The sequence below is a fragment of the Globicephala melas genome, chromosome 14, assembly GCF_963455315.2.
Source record: "Globicephala melas chromosome 14, mGloMel1.2, whole genome shotgun sequence".
Lineage (NCBI taxonomy): Eukaryota > Metazoa > Chordata > Mammalia > Artiodactyla > Delphinidae > Globicephala > Globicephala melas.
The window spans coordinates 49624504-49647542 of NC_083327.1; the positions used below are offsets into that span (position 1 = coordinate 49624504).

Consider the following 23039-nt stretch of genomic DNA (forward strand, 5'->3'; position numbering starts at 1 on the left):
GGCCACTGAGGATGATTCTTGGGCACTGCTCAGGGCCTCACTCCTTTCTGGAGTTGTTATTGCCGTTTTTCTGGTACTGGAGTTCTGTGTGGGAAGCTGTGGTAAAGTGAGGTAAAATTATTATGGCCTTAGTTTGCGTGAAACAGTAAGAAAGGCTATTTCAGAACAGGACTTCATCAGAATCTGAGACTCAATCATAAAAAAGAGTGAAGGTAGCTAATTACATTTGGGAGTGACAAGTACAAACTAATGTTAGTGCTTCGATAGAGATCTAATACTATCTGAACAAGGAGGACCAAATATGTCTTTTCTAGACACAATACACACAGTGGAATAAACCCAACATGTTTGGTGAAAGAAAAATAAATCCAAGTATAAAAACAGAGTCTTCTTTTATGCACTTGCAGACCTGACAGTAACCAGATGGTAAGTTTTTTTGCATTGAATTGATGGTTTTTGTGCAGAAGGGCTATTTTTGGTCCGGTTTGGGACATTTGTCACAGAAGTTTGTTTGTTTCAGGCTTTCTCTTCCTTCTGTAGGAGTCTGGTGTTTGCGTTTGTGTGTGCATGAGTGTGTGTGTGTGTGTGTGTGTGTGTAGGGGAGTGTGTAGGTGTGGAGGGAGTACTTGTATACGTGGTGATGTACCTACCCTGTCTTGTATAGGGCAGAAGTTATCCCTCGGCAAAGAGAACAAAGATAAAATGTAAGAATGACGAAATTGGATTTGTGTTGATCTGAAGTTTGAACTGATGTTATATTGTTGATCAGAGTAAGAAAAGGTTAAAATAAAGACACTGATAAAAGAGAACAGTGACATACTTAACAAATTTTCGGAACTCTGCATTGATTGATAGTATCTTGTGGAATTTTCTTGAGGAGAGGGATAAGATCAAGAATGAACATCAGTTAACTGGGCTATGGATAATCAGACCAACCACTAAACTTAAGAAAGTACAACTAGTGCTTTAAAACAAAGATGCTACACTTTCTTTAGGTATCTATATGAGAGCAACTCAGCACTATAGCCTTAGTCAAAATCTTCAGGTCACAGAATTAGCTGCAGGTGTTTCTAATAAGAAATGAAATTCTGTAGCATTTATTTTCACAAACTGCTCATGTGCCAGAGTCTCCTAAAATTTGATTTGTTCCCCCTCTCATTACAGATCTCAAAAGACTCAGATTATGAAGCGGTTTTAAAAGAAGAATGGGGAAGAAGAGAACATTTAGGTATGGGTTCCAAAAAGCCTTGGCATAAACTCTGAAACTCTTGCCCACACCAGCAATTGTGGAGAGCTACTCAGAAAGCTTTCTTTCCAAGGTGAAATACTTTTGATTCTGCAAGTTCAGCTCATATGTTAATTTTTATTTTCATAACATTCCTTTCTGTCTCTTCTCTCTCTCTTTTTTTTCTCATTCTCCCTCTTTCCCCTTATATTTTTGGTTTTCAGATGGTACTACTACTGGCTTATATTTGACCAAGCTCAGGTAAATTAAGTATGAGAAAATGGGAACACAACCATCACAGAATGGTTATTAGGAATGACGGTTCAAATGTGCAGGATGTTTGATCAACTATCAAAGAAGTATTATTTTAAAATTAGCACAAATTTGGTCAAATCCTATTTATCTTTAAAGTCCAATTTTCAAAAATAACTATGTCCAGGTTGCCCCTGCTGAATATTGTGGACTGATTGTGGATTGAATGGGAATTCAAAGACCTCCTTTCTGTAAGAGCAGGTGGTAATGGCAGACGCCAAGGGAAAACTAGGCAGCACCTCCTAGAGACATAAGTGACCACGATCTAACCCCCACAGTGGGGTCCACTGGGATCAACTTCTAAGGTTTTATCTTGCTCACTCTTTTGTATTCCTGCCTTCTCCCAGAACATTTAATCCCCATTTCTTTGGGCTTGATCTAAGTCTTGTGTAAGTGCAGAGAATGTGCAGAGAGCAGCAGATTCCAAACCTCACTCACTCACAACTCCTTTACACTCAGCTGCAAAATTAAGTTCACTAATTATAACATCCTTCAACTTTCTTTTTCCCAATTCTGATACATTGATTTGCATGCACATCTTCCAGTCTTAGAGGACCAGCCCTCCCTCGTGATCAAGGTCAGTCTCTCCACCATGCTCATGATTTCCTCTCTTCTTGGAATGGGACCTCACTTCATCTGTTTTCCCTCCTCTCCAACACCTTCAACACACTTCTCCTCACCTTTGCCTTTGGCCTATATTATAAACAAACGTCTCCTATCCTTAAAAGAAGTTCTATCTTGACCCTGTTTCCTCCTCTAGTTATTGCCCTGTCTTTCTTCTTTTTTTCCACTGCAAATGTCATAACAGCATTTTCCTACTCTTTCATCATTTTCCCCATTTACTCTTCAACCTACTGCAATCCAGCCTCTTTCCCCACCCCTGGGAGAAATTCCTTTATACCACTCCCTTGATTCTCATCTTACTTCTCGGACTTTCCTTCCTGGTTTCTTGAGGGGCTTCTTTTTTTTCTGCCTTCCTCTAAAATTTTGAGGCTCCTCAGATTTCCTTCTTACAGTATGTACCCTATCTGAGAGATATTCATCTGGGTTCAAAATTTTAACTATTGCCTGTTCGCTAGAAACTCCTTAATAGATTTCTCCAGCATAGTTGTCTCCTCAGAAAAAGTATCTTGTATTTACCTCTTTTGAACATTTACACCTGGGATTCATAAGACTTTCATTTCAATACCTCTCAACAGAATCAGTCTCCTTTTGCTCCTCTTCATGTGATCCCTGGGCTTTGCCTTCTCCCTTTCTCTCACACTATTACATCCAAACCACCACCAGGTCCTACAGAATTTATTTGTTAAATATTTCTTGACCCTTTTATCATTTTCTCATCATCTCTTGTCTGGATTACTATAATAACCTTCTAAATGGTGGTTCAGTCTCAAAATTTTTGTTTCTTATATCCATTCTGCACAGTTAGTAGAATGGACCACCACCCTATTCAAACCATAAAATAGCTCCTTTTGACATAGTCTATAAATTTTCCATCATCTGGCTTCTGCCACATGTTCAGTTTTATTCCCAGTCTCAGTCTGTTTGCCAGTGTTTCTTTTCATTCACCACATTTCTCTTACCTTTGCGGCCTTTACTCCTGTTTCCTCTAACCGAATCACTTTTCCCTCATATCTTCATCTAATTTCTGTTCACCTTTCAAGGTATCACCTCTATATGATGCCTTCCTCAATACCTCTTCAAGACTGTCAGCTTCATGGATGGGTAATGTTTATGCTGGTGATCTGGGGCCTCACAGTGTCTTCTAGATATTGAGAACAAGCCAAGGGGTAAATGTCAAATTAAGGACATTGCTTTCTTATCCAAGGTGAATGTTCCAAGCAGCCTCTGCACAGTATCCATTATGTTGAGGAGGTGGGGTAGGATAGCACTAATAGAATGCAGAAACCAGTACATTTAAAAAAACAGTGATTTCATGTTTTAAAATTATGTCCAAAACTGTGGTCATGATTACTTTCAAATGAAATTGAGTAGGAGCAAAAACATTGAAAACGATTAAGTTTTTGAGGACTTTGTATTTTCAAAGAATCTACAAGCTAAGCTCACCAGGATGTTATTAGTCAAGCTCTAAATCAGATCATTCTGTACCAGAAGAAATCAGACCGTAAAAGCAGGGCAGCTCTCAAACGTACTTCAGAAGTGGCCACAGAGGACACTAGACTAAACTTCCCAGTGGGCAAAGCCATAGTCTCCTCACAGAGAGAAGAATCAGGGCAGTCAGACAGGCTATATAAGGAACTTAATCTAACGCAGGTAATCTTTGCATTTCTTACCAATAGCCCTTGATAATCTCTATGGAGAGACTGAACAGATAACTGTTCAGTGTTTCCTATTTTTCCTTGTTTAAAATTATAGGCTTGATGACAGTTATTCTGCCTATTCCATCATTGTAAATTTAGTATGGGGGGGCACATAACTTTTCTCTTATTTTAGCAGGTTGTCAGATGCTGAATGAGACTTGGAGAGGGCTTGAATGTGCTCTCTATATGAGAAGAGTACCAAAGATATTTGGCTAGGCAAAAGGGTGGGCCGTGAAAGAGAGAGCTAATTGATCCCCAATTTGTGTTCTCCTTATCCATGGTAATGGAATTTTAACCCTTGCAAGGCCATCCAAAATAAAGAGTATATTTTTTAGCTTCTCTTGCAGCTGGTTGTGGTTATATGATTTGTTTCTGGCTTTTCGAGCAGAAATAGTGTATGCTCCCTGGATTTTCCCTTGAAGGGATGTCCTCCCCTTACTCCCTTTGCCTGTTCCAGTAATGGGAAGGAGGGGGTGGGCCATCCATTGAACACAAGATGGAAGCCACATGTCATGAAGGTTAGAACAATGAAATAGAAGGAGGCTTTGTTCAGATATGATAACTAATACAAGTTATATGAAAAGAAACTTTAAAAAAGTACCCAGAGGATTAACATAATTAGTTCAATTTTATTATTAAACCGTCTATTTGTTAGGAGAGTTTTGTGTTTCTTACTTTTTCAAAAGTAGTTCTAAACTTTCCTTGGAATCTGCAATACCAAAGTCACACAGGCATAGTTATTTTTTTCCTTTACCCATCTACATTTTACTTGGGGATTGGGGTGGAACGTGGGGTAGGAGTGGGGCACAATTGGAGGATTCATGAAAATAAATGATCAGTTTCATGCTCCTTTTTTTGATTATGTATTAACTATGCCTCATTTTCTTTGTGATAGTAGGTACTTATATCATTGCATAGTGTGGTAAATATTAATTTATAATGCTCAAAATCCCCAGGAGATTAATTTCAAGTGAGCATAAAAATGATGAAAGGTGAATTTGAGAAATCTAGGGAAAGAGTAGTGGTAAGCACATTTATGATAGAGCTAGGACAATTGAAGACCAGGATTTCCTTGCCCATAGAAATCTAAAAAGTTCTAAAGACCATTTCATTTGAGCCTGGTGGATATATTGCCAGAAAATCAGATATTTCTTTTCTCCTTATCTGTGTCCTCTCCTTTCCTGGCCTGGGAGATTATTTTAGATTTTCTGGGTGGGCTCTAAATGCCATCATATGTACCCTTATAGGAGAGAGGGAGAGGGAGATTTGACACACAGAGAAGATGATGTGAAGGCAGAAGCAGAGATTGGAGGGTTGTAGCCAAAAGCCAAAGAATGCTAACGAATGCTGGCAGCCACCAGGAGCTAGAAGACTCAAGAAACAGATTTCCCCCAAACCTCTGGAAGGAGCATAATCCTGCCCACACCTTGATTTTGGACTTCTAGACTCTAGAACTGTGAGAGAGTAAATTTGTGTTATTTTAAGTCATAAAGGTTGTGGTAATTTTTTGTAGCAGCCACAGGAAATTAACACAATGGGTAAGTTCTGACTGTTTAGTATATATTGATTTGTCTTTTTTTATATAAGTGTATATACCAAAGTTACTCATTCATTCATTCCTATATTCACCCAGTAACTGCAGTTCTTTTTTAGTGATTGGTTGCATGTGTTCGTGTATAGTCATGCTGACTTTGTCTTTTCAGTATTTAAACAGACAGCATGATGCTAAGGTGACCTTTTGTACTTGCCTCATTCTTTCCTACTCTTCATGACTTCAGCCTTTTTAGCTTCTTTCTGTCCAAAAAAAAAAAAAAGCTATGAGTAAGTTAATTACTTGAAGTAGTTTCATCTAATAGCACTGCTATTTGCTGATACATGCAAGCACAATTATTACTCCACCTGGCCTGGCAGTATGACAGACATTTGATGGATGAAAGAATTTACAATGTATTTTATTCTTCTAAGCATTGCGCAGGCCTTTACTAGGGTCATATGCATGACAAATAGACCATATGTTTTAAGGAAGTAGACAACTGAGGTTTAGAAATCAGCAAGCTGATCTACAGACAAGGAGCTGAAGCCTCTACTGCCGTTAACCTGTGTTCTATTGGGGGAGCCATACAAGAGAGGTATGGAAAATATTTGACAAGTATTAAACCAATGTGTTTTTATCCCTCTCCCCCATCAAACATGTTCTATCACAGTGATTCTGTTGGTGTAGCCCATGGAAAAGGGGTGATGACAAACGCTACTTTAAGAAGATGGAAGACATGTAGTAGCGAAAGCCTGTGTTGCAAAGTAGGCAGTCAGCCCACCCCCTTGGCCCAGTAGCTTAGGGGCAGAAACAGAGAAAGAAAAGATGGGACAGGAAAAAGGGAGTGAGGCTTTTAATGGAGAAGGGCATAAGGGCTCTTCAAAGGTGTGGATTGGCCCACACTGGGTGAGTAGGTGGAGTGGCATAGGCAGGCTGAGACAGTGTTTTGGTTCTCCTCCGGAACCTCCCTCAGGTCTTGTGCAATGTGAACGCTGAGTTGACAGCCCAGCACCTAGTCAAGCCAAGCAGACTCAACCACAAGTTCAGTAAGTATAATATCAGCAATAGGACAGCAAAAAGCACAAGAATCGGATGGAGCCAACCATAGTTCACGGGATCCGGCCAGTTCACTAACAAAGCAGCATAGGATGGTGGCAAAAGGCATGGGTTATAGAGAAGACTGCCTGGGTACAGTTCCTGGCTCTGCCATTTACAGTGTAGTAATATTGCACAAATAACATCGTTTCTCTCTGTCTCAGTTCCTTCGACTATAAAACCAGGATAATGCAAGTATTTACCTTATAGTGTTATTGCAAGGATTATATTAAGCAATGCACGTAATCAATTAAGAACAATGCTGAGATTATAATAGTCATTCACTAAACATGGTTGAGTTACCCAAGAACTAGCATGAGGCCAGAGATTTCCCTTTCCATGCTGTTTTGAGAAGATATAAATCCCTCCCTTTCTCCTACTTGAGGAAATTAAAGAGTTGAGGAGATACATGTAAAAGATAGAATAATTAGAACAAACCAAACCTAAAGAGACTATTTAAACAATTGGATTAAATTAAGTTTCAAAATGGAATAGAATCTATATAATTTCTTTTTCATTTTTTCTTGCTACTAGCTGACAGAATTGGGGACAGGCTGATGAGTAAGACCAGATTAGTTAATAGACTAAGAAAAGATTCTCTTTTTTTTCCTTCATAAATTGTAGTGTGGCTAGATATCTGGTCCTGATCCCCAAATAAATAAATGAGCATTCTCTGGTGGTAATGATATGTGACAAAACCCCAAGTGGGTAAAGTCATGTAATGATTGTATAATAAAAATCCCAGCATTCTTCTTAGTTGATTTTTACATGTATAAAGTCATATATAATAAGGGAGCACAGGGCCAGGGAAGAACTCCCTGAGAAAGCAACACTAGGGTTTAGGCTTGAAGTTGAGAAGGAGTCAGGGTTACTTATATTTGGAGTAAGAGTTTTCAGATAGAAGGAATAGCAATGCAGAGGTTCTGTGCCCAGAATGAATTGTTATTGTTTTAGGAACGGAGGGAAAGGCAGTGTGGCCAGAACGATGTAGATCAAGGTATGTGTCATGGAGGGATTTATAGGTCATGGTAGGGAGTCTTAGTGTTTTGAAAAGAAATGATAAACCACTGGATGTTTTAAATTAAGGAGTAAGATGATCTGATGCACATTTTTACAAATCATTTCTTTGCGTGGAAACCATTTTCTCTCTAAGAACACATGCGTGGAAGAGAAGTAGAATGAGGTAAACAGACAAGTGAACATGAGATAGTTTAGATGAGGGTGATGGCAGTGGAGATGGAAAAAAGTGGATGGATACAGAATATGTTTTAGAAGTAGAGCCAACAGTTTCTGCTGATGCATTGGATGTGAAGTTGAGAAATTGAGGACAATTTCTTGAATTTTGGCTCTAGCCGGGATGAATGAAAGCAAATACCTTTTACTGAGGTCAGGAAGAGCAGTTTGGGGTTGTGGCCCCAGGAAAGAACAGGCGTCAAGGATTCTGTTATGGATATATTTAGTTCAAAGTGCTTACTGTGTTCTCGCCAGTTTTCAGTATCAAATGGGCAAGCACTGTGAATGAGTCTGGAGCGCTCTGTAAAGGTCATGGCTTGGGCATGTAAAACTAGGTGTCACCAGCCATATAGACCAGCATTTAAAACCAGAGGACAAGGAGCAATCGTCTAAGTAGAGAATACAGATAAAGGAGAGGATAGGGCTTGGGAACTATTTATGATGAAGCAAAATGAAAACATAACAAGTGAATAAAAAATGTTTCTCTGTCTTTCTCTCATATATTTGTAAATGAACTGGAAAAGTGCTTGAAGGATACAAGCTAAACTTGTAACACAGATTCTGTGATGGGTGTGGTATTGGAGGTAGTTGAAGGAAAAGGCTTTCTTTTAACTGCAAGCATTTCGGTATTGTCTGAAGATGCCTGACTTGAATATACTTACTAATCTTATTTCTTTTGCAATTAAAACACAAATACTTGAAAAGCATCACAAGTAATCCATGTCCATTATAGACAATTTATAAAATGACACCAAGCCAAAACAATAAAAGAAAAATCAATCATAACCCCATGTCTCAGAAGCAATCATTTAACATTTCAGGATATGGACTTTTTCTTGTGTATATATATTTAGATGTAGAAACTTCAATATTTTATTTTTAGATTTTCACAGAAAAAAATTCACAGCTTGTGTTATTAATTTCCATTCTATCCTACGATTATTTTTTCAACTCCCATGTTTTGATACCACTTATGTCTCTAATCCAGATTTCAATCCTATGTACCATACTCCTCCATCCCTTGCTACCACATGATTTCACTTGGAGATCTTCTAAGACCAGATTCAAGGAATTAGACTTGAAATTTGTCAGTTTCTACAGTCTCCACATTCTGAGTTTTGGTAAAGGGCACCATTACCTTCCAAACCAAAATTTTTAGGCAAGTTCTCATCCCTGACCTACCTCATTCCCTTGCTATCCATATCTAAATTGTTAGTGTGCTCTACAAATTCTACATTTTATGTGACTCTCAAATCTGAATTTAGCTATCCTCATTGCCGTGACTTCAGTTCAAGCCTTCAAAATATTTTTTTATTGTTATGGCAGCTGTTTAATTCTTTTCTTGTCCTGTTATAACCCAATCTTTCTAAAAAAGTAAACCCGATTATGGTCACTCTATTATTTCAAGCCCCTCAGTGACCCCACCACTGTCTGTATAAAAGCTGAACTCCACAAGGCGTTTCATGATGGCACTCCTCTGCCTTGGGTGCCTTGTATCTCATTATTTCACCCTCATCTTGAGTCACAGGGATGTACCTGTGGTTTTCAGAACATGCTCCGGTCCCAAGGTTGCCTGGTAGAATACCTGATAGAATACCTGACACCAAATAGCAGTCAATGCATGCTTACTGAATACAAGAAAGTAAGTTTAAGAGGGTTCCCAGAGCCTACAGTGTGGACGTGTGAAATAGCAGACTGTGTAGAGATGAGAAATTCAAATGAAAAAGGAGCTGTATCAAAAAGCTTCAGAATAAGGCAGGAATACATGAAATCACAGAGATATAGTATCCAGGGATTCATATTCTAACCCGTGCTGTCCAACAGAAAGATAATGTGAGCCAAGTAGATCAGTTAAAACTTTCTAGTAGCCATATTAAAAAAGTAAAAAGAATCAGGTAAAAATAATTTTACTAAGATCTATTTAAGCCAATACAGCCACCATATTTTCATTTCAATGCATAATCGATATTAAAATGATTAAGATACTTTACATTCTTTCTTCATACTAATTACTTGGAATCCAGTGTGCATTTTATACTTAGAGCACATTTTTAACATAGAGTAGTCACGTTTCAAGGGCTCAATAGTCACAGGTGGTGGGTAGCTACTGTAGTGGACAGCATGGGTCTAACATGTACAAAGAAGAAGGAGGGGGAAATCTGGTGTAACACCGTGTTGTTATCATTGGGGGGAGACAACATGCATCCAGAAGTTCAAGCTTGAAGGATTTAGGAACGCTACATTTCACTGCCTGTGGATGGAACTGAAAATGAATCAGAGAAGTTAAAAATTGAGAGTAAAATTTAGGAAGAAATTTTAGGATGAAGAGTGACAGTAATAATCATGATGCAGAAATGGGAAGTCCAGGGACTTCCCTGGTGGAACAGTGGATAAGAATCCGCCTGCCAATGCAGGGGACATGGGTTCAATCCCTGGTCCGGGAAGATCCCACCTGCCGTGGAGCAACAAGCCCGTGCGCCACAACTACTGAGCCTGCACTATAGAGCCCATGAACCACAACTACTGAGTCTGCGTGCTACAACTACTGAAGCCCGTGCACCTAGAGCCCGTGCTCTGCAAGAAGAGAAGCCACCGCAAGGAGAAGCCCACGTACCACAAGGAAGAGGAGCCCCTGCTCGCCACAACTAGAGAAGGCCCAATGCAGCCAAAAATACATAAAATTAAATCTATAAAAAAAAAAAATGGGAAGTCCAAAACTAAAAGTTGTATTACTGTGGTACAAGAAAACAAGAGATAGCTCCTTCGAATAGCTTATCAAAAAGCTTATGGATTTAGATTTTGCCAAAGGCTCTTTTCTGGTTTACTTTTCATGGCCTCAGTGGAAAAAAAAAATGACCATTTCAGAAATTCTTATAATTTATTATATATTTAACAGCATTTTTCATTTGTTGTAACTCAAAATCCAAAGTAATAGTTTCCATTTTGGCCACCTTGATTTATGAGTGAGTCAAAATCTCTAAAATAGTACAGGGTGGCAGCAATCACTAAGCAGGACTTGATGACTGTACCTCTCTCTCCCCTCCAATAAATAGCTGTGAGTTCAGATAGAGCACAAAGTGGAACCCTGGCACCTTTATTAGATAAGTACACTAAATATAGTGAGGTAGAGCACTATTCATTTACACACTTCTGAAGAAACCAGAGCAGTTCTGATGTGTCAGAACTGATAAAAGGTGCTCAGAAACAGGCTGCCTGGTTTTGGTCCATGGAGAGAACACGTCTCTGATTAAAGATGTGAAAAAACTCAAGACATAATCTTTACAAGGAAATTTCTCATAATTAGATTCTCTATTTGTAAATAAGTAATAGTCTTCCTTTTTCTGGTGGACTATTTTAACTCTTGGAAGGGTAGTTTATGAATTCTTACAAGTAGAAAAGAAAAAAAGAAATGCAGAAGATTACACTGAAAGCAGCAAATCCTTTCACATATTAAGTCAATTGGCTATTTGAACAACGTCCTAGTATTTACCATGTCCGTAAGCATCTGATGACTTAACATGCAACAACCATCAGTAAATATTCCGCTTCTATATAGTCTTTCCTTATTCAGTTCTTCCTGATTATTTACCTAATTTCCCCAAAGGATAAAACACTTATACTATTATTTAGCTTTTTGGTTTTGAACTTCAATAAACATTTAATGAATTTCTTTGATGTACCTTTCAATAAAGAAACTCAATTTTCTTCACTGATTTTTATTCAATTTTTTTTTTTTACCAAATTTGTACATCTTTTGAATCTTAGCACTAAAAAAAGAACAAAACTTCATTTTTATCACAAACAGCAGAAGACTGATTTATATAGGCCATGGAAAGTTGACTACAGATCTAGGCTTTTGAACCTAGTTATACAAAGTCTCTCTAATGATGTACTTGTCTTTATGACCTATATTTGGTCCAAGTATAACCCTCTACTGGTGGGGGAAGGTGGGCAGGCACTGGGGAAACAAGTTGGGCTGTGATTTGTGGGAGAGGAGTACTGGGTGTGGGGTAAAGTAAGTCTATAGCTTTTGCAGAAATAGTGGCTTTTGAATGTCACAGGCAAAACTGGTTATCTGTTGCAGGATAAGAAAACACTTGGCATTTCTGTATTTATTTCAGGTTAAATAATGTTTAAACATATATTTTAAAGACATATATAATTGTTCATTGAAACTAGTAATGTTACTCTTACTTGAAAAAAAACCTCAAGATAATGTTCACTTTGTTTTCTTCTTGCACAAACCCATGATTCTCAATCTTAAATTGGAGCCTCTTCCTCAAGAGTTTTAAACAGTTGTAATTCATGACAGTTCATGGCAAGATCCTAAATTTCCTGGTGATGGATCTCTGTGCCGGTATCCACTGCTCCAGTGGCCTCATTCAGCTCACTGGGAAGCAGTCCTCAGAAGGAAGAGTTAGTCAAACTTCTCTAACCCTAGTCAGGCTTCAGGGAGAGGACTTTCTCATCAAAAAAAAAACCCTTGGGAAACCCGCTTTTAAAGTCTGCTTCCATCATTTTGAACCTACAAATCTATCAATACTATAACCCATCTGCTAATGATCTTAGACAACCATATACATTTATTTTATTTAGAGAACTGTTTCCTCTGCTTCTTCCAAGTTATTTTATAGAAATATTTTCCATACAACCAGGAACAAACAATTTGGCAAGAGGGAATTGTCAAAGTTAATCCATGATAACGGAGAATGGGGTTCAGATAATTTATATTTGCTTAGGCTTTACTTTTACCTAAAGGAAAAAATAATATTATTGCTTTTAAAGATTTTGTCGTATGGAGTCTATTTGTTTGTTTCTTTGTTTTGTTTTGCTTTTGCTTTTTTAAAGACAAAACTATAGAGGGAATTTCTGAGGGATTAAGTAATACTTTAGGTGTATTTAAGACAGTTAGTTACTGCATTTGGTTAGTCACTCTGTAGATACAAAAAACAAAAAGTACAAACCCAATACGTAATAAGATTCTAAAAAGAATGAATAATAATTACAGAAATTTTTAAATTGATTGATAGTATTTAAACTAGTTACAGTTGGGGTATATTTTAATAAAGCTGTCTTTAAAAAAGGAGGGGAGTTATTACCAAGGCCACAAAAAAAATTATAGTCAGATTGATGTTCAAAGTTTATAGCACCTGTAACTTTAACATACTCGGATGTAAGCTTCCCTGTCAAGTTCTTAAAAAAATGAAAAAAAAAGATTCAGTCTCCATTTACAGGACAGTCCGTGGCCTGTAACAATCTGTAAGGATGAGAGAGAAAAAAGCCGGATTAACGTGTCACTCTCCCATGCTACCAAACCATGGGACCTGCAAATCCCAAGAAAGAGGGAGATTCATACAAGGTCACTTGGGATTAGGCATGCAAACTAATGGCCTTACTCATTGTTCCAAGGGGTCCTGTGATTGGGCTTGAAGCCAACACACTTCAGCCAACAAAGTCTCTCAATTAGGTACAGTCCCAATGCCAAGTTTCTCAGCAAGAGCATGTGAAAGGGCTCCTTTTGACTTTTGATCAAATCCATTTAAAATCTTTGCCATGGGACTCTGAAAATCACCATTTAAAAAATATGTCTGGAATGCCTCATACCTGGGAACTAATATTAGGTACTTGTTCTTATTATAGAGATTATCAGCAATGAGTTCACAATGCTCTCAAGATTCAAAACAAAATATTGCGCTGGACCTTGGTGGAAACAGGAAGTCCATTCATATTTGCCAGCAGTGCTAGACTATCAGCTTTTTAGGGTGGGGGACTTGTCTTATATCTCTGCGCAGGTGCAGGGCCCTGCACATGGTAGACACTTAACGAATGTGTTTTTGATTGGAGGGATGAATTAAACAGATTTGTTTACTGAGCGTGTAAAATAATCGTCAAACAGGTGGTTTACCATTTGGAAGAACGTTTTCTACCCTGTTTTCCCAGTTACCTATGGTGAGACCTGAAATGTTTGTCCTTTTAGAACAGAAGAAGAGCTTTTTAGACTGGGAAATCCAAACCAATGGCAGTGTGCCTGCTTTGTGGAGGTTGCCTAATCCCTCCTGCTTTGGAATGTTCATTTGTGTTGGGTTGTGAAGTCTCCTGCCTAGGCTGTGATCACAGAACTACAGAGGAAGTCTTTTACTTCTGCACTCTTTCTTTTCTTTTCAAGTGTAAAAAAAACGACGTTTGTCTAACATGTAGTACTGAATACTTTGTTTTCTGATCATATTTGTCTTTTCTATTAAATTTTTTGGTGACGATAATAAAACAATGAGTCACCATCCATGAGGAGGATCCACGCATATTTCCCTTAAGAGGGATGCTCCCATGATTTCAATTCAGCTAAGGTGGACACAGTAAGTGGAGACATTGAACCCAAAAGCAACCGTGTTAGGACAGACTGTGGCAAATTTCGTGGCTTGTGCATAGGATTATCTGCTATACTGCTAAGCTTCCCTACGTGGAGCAAAACACATCTTCAAAGAGAGGAACTGGTTTTTTGTTTTTTTTGTGAGAAATGCAGAAATTTATGAGATATTGAACACTTAAATCTCAACCATGAAGGCTTTGAGGGGGTAAACTGTAAAAATGTACTTTTACAAACTTAAACAATATTTGCAAACTTAATTGCCTACAGTGTTCAAAAAGGTAAAAAAATCTGTGACGTGGGCCAAATATCAGATGAATGGAGTGGTAGAAACTGTGGGGAAGTGGTTAAGGTTGTGCCTGTTTCAAAGTTGTTCAAATTCTCGGAGACACACACAGGGACACTCAGAGTCACGTACCTTGAGCGAAATGTATCAGTGACTATATGTAGCCCTTTGGCCATTATTTTTAACACATGAATTCTACTGTTTCGTTTAGTTTTTCTGGGACAGGGGGATTTTTCCAAGTGAGGGTCAAGTCTGGATCTGCATCCTGTCATGTGAAATTTTTAAAAAGGTGTAATTTCAAAAGAATTAAAGATTCAGCCCGGTGGAGGTTAATTCCTTCTAATCCCTTCCTAATTCACCAAAAACTCAACCCACTACTACCATGACCCAATATGGTCTTAGACATGACCTTATTCAGTGCTCCTCTCCTTGAGCTCCCCCTAGAGGTCAGAGTCTGCCACTAACAGACCCACTGGGGCCACTCACTGTCTTCTGAGAAAAGACAGGATAAATACAGTGGTACAAGGGTGGCACTGGGATGATTGCTAAGAACATAACAATCAAAAGGAAAATAAGAGCAATATTTAGATGAATTTATTCCTCATGTCTTGTGCACCAAATAAACATTTAGCGCATATACTATATGCAAAGAATTGTAAATGTTCTGGAAAATACTGAAATCACCAATAACACATTTCCTTCCTCTCTCTTTGGGAGAATTAAAAGCATACAAAAAGCAACATTTTTCCCACTTTTCTGACCTTTGTAAAATTATCTTTCACTAATTTTTCTACTAGGTACTTCTTAAGTAATGGTGTTCTTCAGAACTCTCTTCAAATTCTCCTTTTCTTGCTTTTCTATATTCCTTTATTTATGAACTCCCATTCATTCTTCTGGTTCTAATCACCACCTATTTTCTGAAGACTTCCACCTTTATATCTTTAGTCTGAGCTTTTCTTTAAGTTACAGATTCACGTTTTCATTTTTGTGCTGAAATTCTTCACTAGAAAATTCAAAGTCACTTCAAACCAACATACCCAAATGATAGTTCAAAGCCATAAGTATTTAATGACAAATAAGCATTGTCAGTGGTAAGTGCTATGAATCTAGAAGATCACTTTGGGCTGAGGTAGTGTGGAAAACTCTCACGGCACAGCTAGACTTGGGCAGGACTTTGAACAAGAGATTGTTTGTGGGCAACAGTGTAAACGAAATCAGGAGCACATCTATCATCACTCCTTCAACAGAGACTTTTTCTGCCGTCCCAATACTTTTCAGGTCCAAGCTCAGTTTTGAGCTCTATTACAATACGAATTTTTTAAAAAGAGAGAGAAAAAAACTTGCCTCATGGTAATCTTTCTCTCTCTACCTACTTTCCCCCCCTTCTAACTGGAGAAATTGGAGATTGGAGACCAGATAAACAAAGAGGGACCAAGCCACATTCCACTCACAACAGAAATACATATTTTCTCAAACATACATGGATTTCTCTATCTCTGAAAACCAGAAACGGCAATCCTGAAGCCCAGTTGAGAGTTGGCTCTTGAATACCAGGCATTTTCTTTATTCCTTCTGCATCCACTTGAGATTGTGGATCTGGCCCGGCCTTTGTCCCAGCCAAGGAGCTGAATGTAGCCTCTGACACTCTCAGCACTGCCCTGCAATCTTGAAAAAGGAGTAAAAGGACTGCCTTCTTTCTGTTCCATCCCTTGCAGCGGCACTTTCAACTTAAGCAACTCCCAGCCCAAACTGGACTTTTTAAATCCCATCAGGCAAGTTTTTTTGATGCTTACTTCAAAATAAAATAATTTTTCCTTCTTTTCATCTTATGCTATGTTGTTATTTAGAAGGAACATGGGGAGGTTTATCTGTTCCTTGAGTAATCACAGTGGTTGTTTTTCGTGTACAGAATTGTAGATAATTAAGAACGTAATTTTTCTTTTTCTTAATGGACAACTAGATACACCGTGAAAATCTTAGCTGTGTGGAACTTTTTCACAAGAGAGAACTATGCTCTTTACTATGATAGCCTCAGGGGTGAAAGAAGTTATACTGTGACAGCTTACAGAAAAGGCAATAGGGTGGTGAGAATTCAATCAAAAACAGTAGGCTGGGAGGGAGACTCAAGAGGGAGGGGATATGGGGAATATATGTATAGCTGATTCACTTTGTTATACAGCAGAAACTAACACCCATTGTAAAGGAATTATACTACAATAAAGATGTTAAAAAATAAATTAAAAAACCCAATAGGCCCCATTGAACTGTTCTAATGTTCTTCAGTAACCACATTGACAGTTACAAGAGATTTAAAAATTTAATTTATTTTTTGTAGACTTTGAATGGGAAAGTGTCCATTTGCAAGGCAGGTAAATATCTTTAAGTATTTATCAACCCGCATCATGAAAGAGATCTTTCATAATCGCACCTGTAGGAGTTAATCGGGCAATATTGTATATCAAGACTTGTCTGCCATGATACTGGCTTTGTTCTGAAACTGAAGTGCTATTTGCTGAGTCTGTTTAATGAAAGACTATGTATTTTCTTTTGTAATTCCAAGAGTCAGAAAAATTTAGCTTGGATCAATGAAGAAATATGCATTTGAAGAAAAAGAGGAAGTTTCCTGATTTTTACTTGTTTATAAGCTAGAGCTTGCATTGGAAAGTAGTGAAAAATATGTTTTGTTTCTAAGGTAGAACAAGACAACAATGCACTTCGCCTAAGTTTTGAAGGAGTAGTCACTTGGCTTTAAGGAATTCATCCTCCAGAGATACATGTGGTTCCTGCTCCTCTGAGCTTCAGCAGAATGAAGAGCATGCAGAGACTAAGGCCTAGTGTGACGTGTTTCAAAGTTCAGGATACAAATATGGTTATAATATGGTCATCTCCAAACCCTCCCCCAATCAGTCACCTTTCCCCTACACTTTTTCGGACAACGACAACAGAAACAGTATCTCTCTTTCAGCCCTTCTCTCCCCCCAAGATAAAATTACCCCCAAACCCTCAGAACTTAGTCCAAAGGAAGTAAGTGTGAGGCTTTGTCCTGGTTCCAACACCAAGCAGAGAGAGAACTGTCTGCCTGATTAGACCCCTTCTGCCATTGCTTCTCCCCGGCGCATAGTGTTGATGTTAAGGACTCAGCCTGCACAGCTTGATAGACAGTGTTTGTGTACTGTTGCTAGGTTACTCTTGCTGATATATATACACACCAGGCCATAGGGATGCCCTGCATTATGTGCCAAGGTTACAGCTTTTTTGGGGTTGGTATCACCATGCTTAACTACTATTCCTGAAAGCACATAAATGGAGGAAAGAGTATCCCCAGCCTATAGAACAGCATGTGTGAAGACTCAGAGATAGGAGAAGTATGGCTATTTAGAGAGAGAAAAATACTGGAAAATGGCATCAGTTTTTACCAGCAGTTATTAACTCTGGACTATAGGATTATGGATGATTTTGTTTTCCTTATACTGTTTTCAACTTTTTCTCCAATAAAACCACATTACCTTATTATTTAAACATTTTAACGTACCCAAGAGAGTAAAAAATCAGTGGCATTGGAAAAAAGTTGAACTTAGGAGTAATATTATTTAAGAAAATAGTACAGGGCAGAACTCAAACTGGAAAATGAAAGGGAAGAGAGAAAATGAATTCAAGAGTGGTACCTAAAACACTGGTGTAGGAATCCAGGTCTAGAGTGAAGAGGTCTTGGCCTGGGTACTGGCAGATGCTGTGGAGGTTATAGTGACAGAAGAAATAATTTAGAGCTGAAATCAAGATGGAAAGTTTACTAGCCTGTTCCTCCTACAGTGTAGGTGCCACCCATACCAGATGTCTGGGAATTATCCTTAATCCTTTACTTTTCCTTCTCTCTCAAGATTTTTCTCTTTGTCTTTGGTTTTCTGCAATTTGAATGTGATATGCTTAAGTATACATATTTTTGTATTTATCTTGTTTTTGTTCTCTGAGCTTATTGAATCTGTGGTTTGGTATCTGTCATTAATTTTGGAAAGTTCTCAGCCATTATTACTTCAAATATTTCTTCTCCTCTAGTGTTCTAATTATGTATATATTACATCCTTTGAAATTGTCACACTGTCCTTCGATGTTCTCTTGTACTTTCTTCATTCCTTTTCTCTTTGCATTTCAGTCTGGGAAATTTCTACAGAATTACCTTTAAGTTCATTGATTCTTTCCTCCATCATATCCACTATATTGATGGGTCCATCTTCATTCTTATTTCTGTTATATTGTTTTTGATTTTTAGAATTTCCTTTTGTTTTCTTTCTTAGAGTTTCCTTCTCTGCTCACATCATCAAACTGTTCTTGCATAATTTCTGCTTTTTCCATTAGAGCGTTTTAATATATTAACCACAGATATTTTAAATTTCTGCCTGAAAATTCCAAGTTTATGCTATATCTGGGTCTTATTCTGAGGCTGCTTTTTCTCTTGAAACTTTTTTCTTTTTTTGCCTTTTGCATGCCTTGCAGTTTATTTTTGAAAGCTATGATGTATTGTATAATAAGAATTGAAGTAAATAAACTTTGAGTGTGCAGTTTTATGTTCATCTGCTAGGAGTTGGGTTGGGCCATGTTGCTTGTTTTAGCTGTAGATGTCAGAGGCTTCAGCTTCCTCTAGTGCCCTTGATTTTGTCTCTCTTGTTGACTTTGAGCTTCCCTAAGAACTCTTCCTTGGACAGAATCTGCATCTTGCAGCCCTTTAACCTGTAATCCACTGCTATTACTCTGGAGCCTTGTTGATGTGGTGGTAAGATATGGGAAGGGAAAGCGTTCTCTAATCCTATGAATAAATCTCAGTCTTTCAGTGGGCTTGAGTTCCTGGGCTGTTACCTTCACAGGTGTTTCTTCACCTTTTTCCTCTCCTTATATCAGACGGGAAGGCTAGAGGAGCAGGAGTCGAGGAAAATGTCCTTTCCACTCATTGGATAAGGTTCTGTAAAGTTTTTTTTTCCCTCTGAATATAAGCCTTTGTTATAGAGAACACTGTGGAGCTCTGCACCTATTTCATATCTGTGCTTTTCCCCTCCCCCTGCCACAGCCATAAGGGGATTTTCTTGGCTTTTCACAAAAAGAACCTGGTGGGATTTCTGGAAGCATAACCCATAGAAGTGTGGGTGGTCTCCCTAAGACTGTGCCCTTAAAGAGTTTCTCACCCTCATGCTAGCCCACACTGAGTCTCCAGTAATTCATCAGAATTACAATTTTTGTTCCTACTAGTTTATGGTTTCAGAGGCTTCTTCCCCCGATAAATATATCTTAGCTATGACTCTGGATTCTTCTGTCTTGCCAGATTTTGGGGTGGAGGTTTGCCTTGTGACTTTAGTTCTCTGATGGGTCCAAGAAAAGTCACTAATTTTCAGTTTGTTCAGTTTTTTCTTGTCTTAAGGACAAATGGGACATCTTCCAGACTTGAAACATGTCAGAGCTGAAAGCAGAGTACCTCTCCTCTTCTTCATCCTTGCAACCATTAATCAAAGAGTCCCGGTTTTCTCTTCCAACTATCTCTTAAATTCATCTGTCCTTTTTATCCCCACTGCTATTGCTTTCATGGAGTTTCTTTGTCTCCAACTTAGATCATTTCAGAAACCTCATAAATGGTCCCAGTGTCCTTAAATCCCCTCAAATTATGTAAACATACATCTAGTTTTCCAGAGATGGTCCCAGTTTATGCCTATTTTCTGCGTGGGATGATCATGGTGCACCTTTTACAGTCTCAAAGCATGCCTGTTTGGCAACAATGATGTGGTCACCCTTGATTCACCCAGGATTGTGAATCAATCTTGGCCTGAATCCACCTCTGCCCTCAAATAATCTTTCTAAAATTTAAATATGATCATGTCCCTCCTCTGTATAAAATTCTTCAAGTTCTTTTCTCAATCTATAGGGTAAAGTCTCAATGCCTTATTAGACAAGGGCATCAAAGGTCCTCCGTGACTTGATTCTGCCTTTTCTGACTAGTTATTATCATGTTTTCTCAACCTCTTAAATTTGAAGACCTAACAAAATAGAGCTACTTGGTATTCCTTGAACACAACATGTTGCTTTAAACACTGCTACCGGATTTCCCTGGTGGTCCAGTGGGTAAAACTCCATGCTCCCAGTGCAGGAGGCCTGGGTTTGATCCCTAATTTGGAAACTAGATCCCGCATGCATGCTGCAACTAAGATCCTACGTGCCACAACTAAGACCTGGCACAGCCAAAATAAATAAAATAAATAAATATTTAAAAAAACAAAACAAAAAAAACAGTGCTACCTTTGCTCTGAAACCATCCAAGGCCCGTTCTTCCCCCTACCAGCCCTTCCTACCCTACCTCTCCCAAATTATTTATAAATTATTATAAATTAATTATGGTTAATTAATCATGCCATTCATAGTTACATATTATTATAACCATTGTTTTGTGGGCTCAGTCACACATATACAAAGACTACACTACAAACACATACTACACACACTAGATTATGAACTCCTCAAGAGCAGAAACTATGTCCTAATCATTTGAATTCTTGGTGTCCGACATAGTAGGTGCTCAGTAATGTAGGTGGTATTCAACAGTCACTCTGTTGAGTTGCATTAGGAGACAGGAGAGCAGTAAGTGCTCTAGTCAGTGGCAAGGGTATAGTCGAATTAATGTCACAGATTTATACAGAGTAAGGGTCCCTTAGACCTATGATTACCCTCAGGAGAACTTACAATGCGATTTTCTGTAATTCTGAGACTTCAAATGATTAGAGATGAAAAGAGCAGGGCAATTCAATGATTTAGAAGCAACAAAGAATAAAGGGGATTTAAAAAAAAAAATTATCCTTCACCTCTCGGCTCAGTTCCAACTTAGAATTCTGGAATTCCTTATAGTTCTGTGCTGGCTTCTGGTACACAGCACACCCTTTTATTTCTTCCCAATCTCAGTCTACTTTTGTAACCTCTGCCTGCACTCTCAACAAACAACAACTTCCTGGCCACCCACCCTCTTGGACCTAGAGTTGTATGCACCAGTCATGTTGGCACTTCTGGAATATAGCCAGAGGAAGTGGTCTATGCAGGGAACATGAAATTCTCTGGTCCCTGGAGCCTGGAGTGTGCCTGGAAGGGTAAGCACAAGCATATCACTTGGCCCAATAGATTCCTCACCCCACTGGGAGAAGGATAGCTGAGAGAGAGCCCAGTGGGGTCCTCTAACTGTTAGTGCTCTGAGTAGGGGCTCCTCCTGCCAAGGTCTAGAGTGGTATTGAAGTGAAGACTATATAGGAAATGGCAGAGAATAGCATTGTGTTATTATTATATCAGCAGGTTTTTAGTAGAGCAAGAGGTGAGAAAATGCTTTGGGGAACTCCCTATAAAATCTGCCTTTAATATAATGGGAGACCTATAGGACAGAGTGGAAAGACACAAAAGCCATGGATGGAAGTACATATAAAGACATATAAATTAGGGGTGAATATTAGCTCATAATCTCATTTCCTCCATCTCTGCCCTTCTTGGCTCCCTATACCTGGACAAAGTGGTTCCTTACCTTAGAAATAAACTCACTCTCCTTTCCTAAATACATCTTTTCCTTGCTGCCCACAGTAGGCTTTGGAATAAGACATTTCTGGACTCAAGTCTTCCTTCTTTCATTAATGATTTATGTAGTCTTCAGTAATTTGGATGGCAAGATTTCATTTCTCATAAACCTGAGAAGATTAAGATGAATTACCAGATTAGTTTGAAGAGAGTGAGAGAGTTGGTGGTTAGAAATGCAAAAATGGGATATCCAGGTACAACCAGATATTTATCAGAATTTCCCATGAGAACTTTGTGTTATGGTCTATAGAGCTTGTTTTGCTAAGAACCTTTCAGTTGCTAGAGACTTCATTGACTCAATCTACTAGAAGTCTGGAAAGAGAACTTATTTCAGTCATACCTGGTTTCCCAAATAATTAGTCATCTGTTTTCTTCTACCTACCACAGGTAGAGTCCTCCAGAAGCAGATGCTGAGATGGAGCTCAGAGTGCAAGCTGTTACCTGTGAAGGGAAAGGCAGAGGGAGAAATGAAACCATGATGAAGGCCCCGCAAAACCTCGACCAACCAGCTGAGTTAATACTCTGTATTGACTGTGAGGTCTTTCCCAAGACTGGTCAAAATAGCCAGGCTTTGTATGCGACCTTGCTCAGTCACTAATGCGGGCTGAGCCATGAAGGGCATGATCTCAGGTGAGGCAGGTCTCCGTAGCTGAGGCAGACTCTAAAGAAGCTGACAGCTGGGGACCATCTGATGACCACACTCCCTGTAGCTGGGCATCCAGTCATTCCCTGAAGAGAAACCTAAGTGGCACATCTCTGTGTCCACCTCACCATCTTTGACTCTGCTTTCTTTCCTATGTGCTGGTTTCATTCTGAATCTTTTCCAAACTTACGGTGAACGTGTTCACCGAAAGTTTCAGACTTATGTTTTACCAGCTGGGAAGATTTAGAGGAAGAATCTCTCTTACAAAAGTTCCAGTTAATGTCCTGAGATTGAATATTATACATTTGGCTTGGGGTCAGGAGCTCACTTCCAGCGCCAGGGTCCAAGGTTAGCCTCACCTATAATGAATGGACTGAGAGCTAGAGTGAAGAGATTCCCTAAAGGCACATTATGGTACTGTTACCAAACAAAGGATGTT

The 23039-nt window shown here is 38.7% G+C and overlaps 1 protein-coding gene across 1 annotated transcript in view; it reads left to right on the forward strand.

Annotated features, from left to right (window-relative positions):
- The window catches only part of LOC115851494 (uncharacterized), a 206618-nt gene that overhangs the window by 118222 nt on the left and 65357 nt on the right, over nt 1–23039 (forward strand). The window contains exon 3 of the mRNA XM_060283514.1: nt 16706–16739. Coding sequence (XP_060139497.1) covers nt 16706–16739 — 34 coding nt within the window. The remainder of the gene's footprint in view (nt 1–16705; nt 16740–23039) is intronic.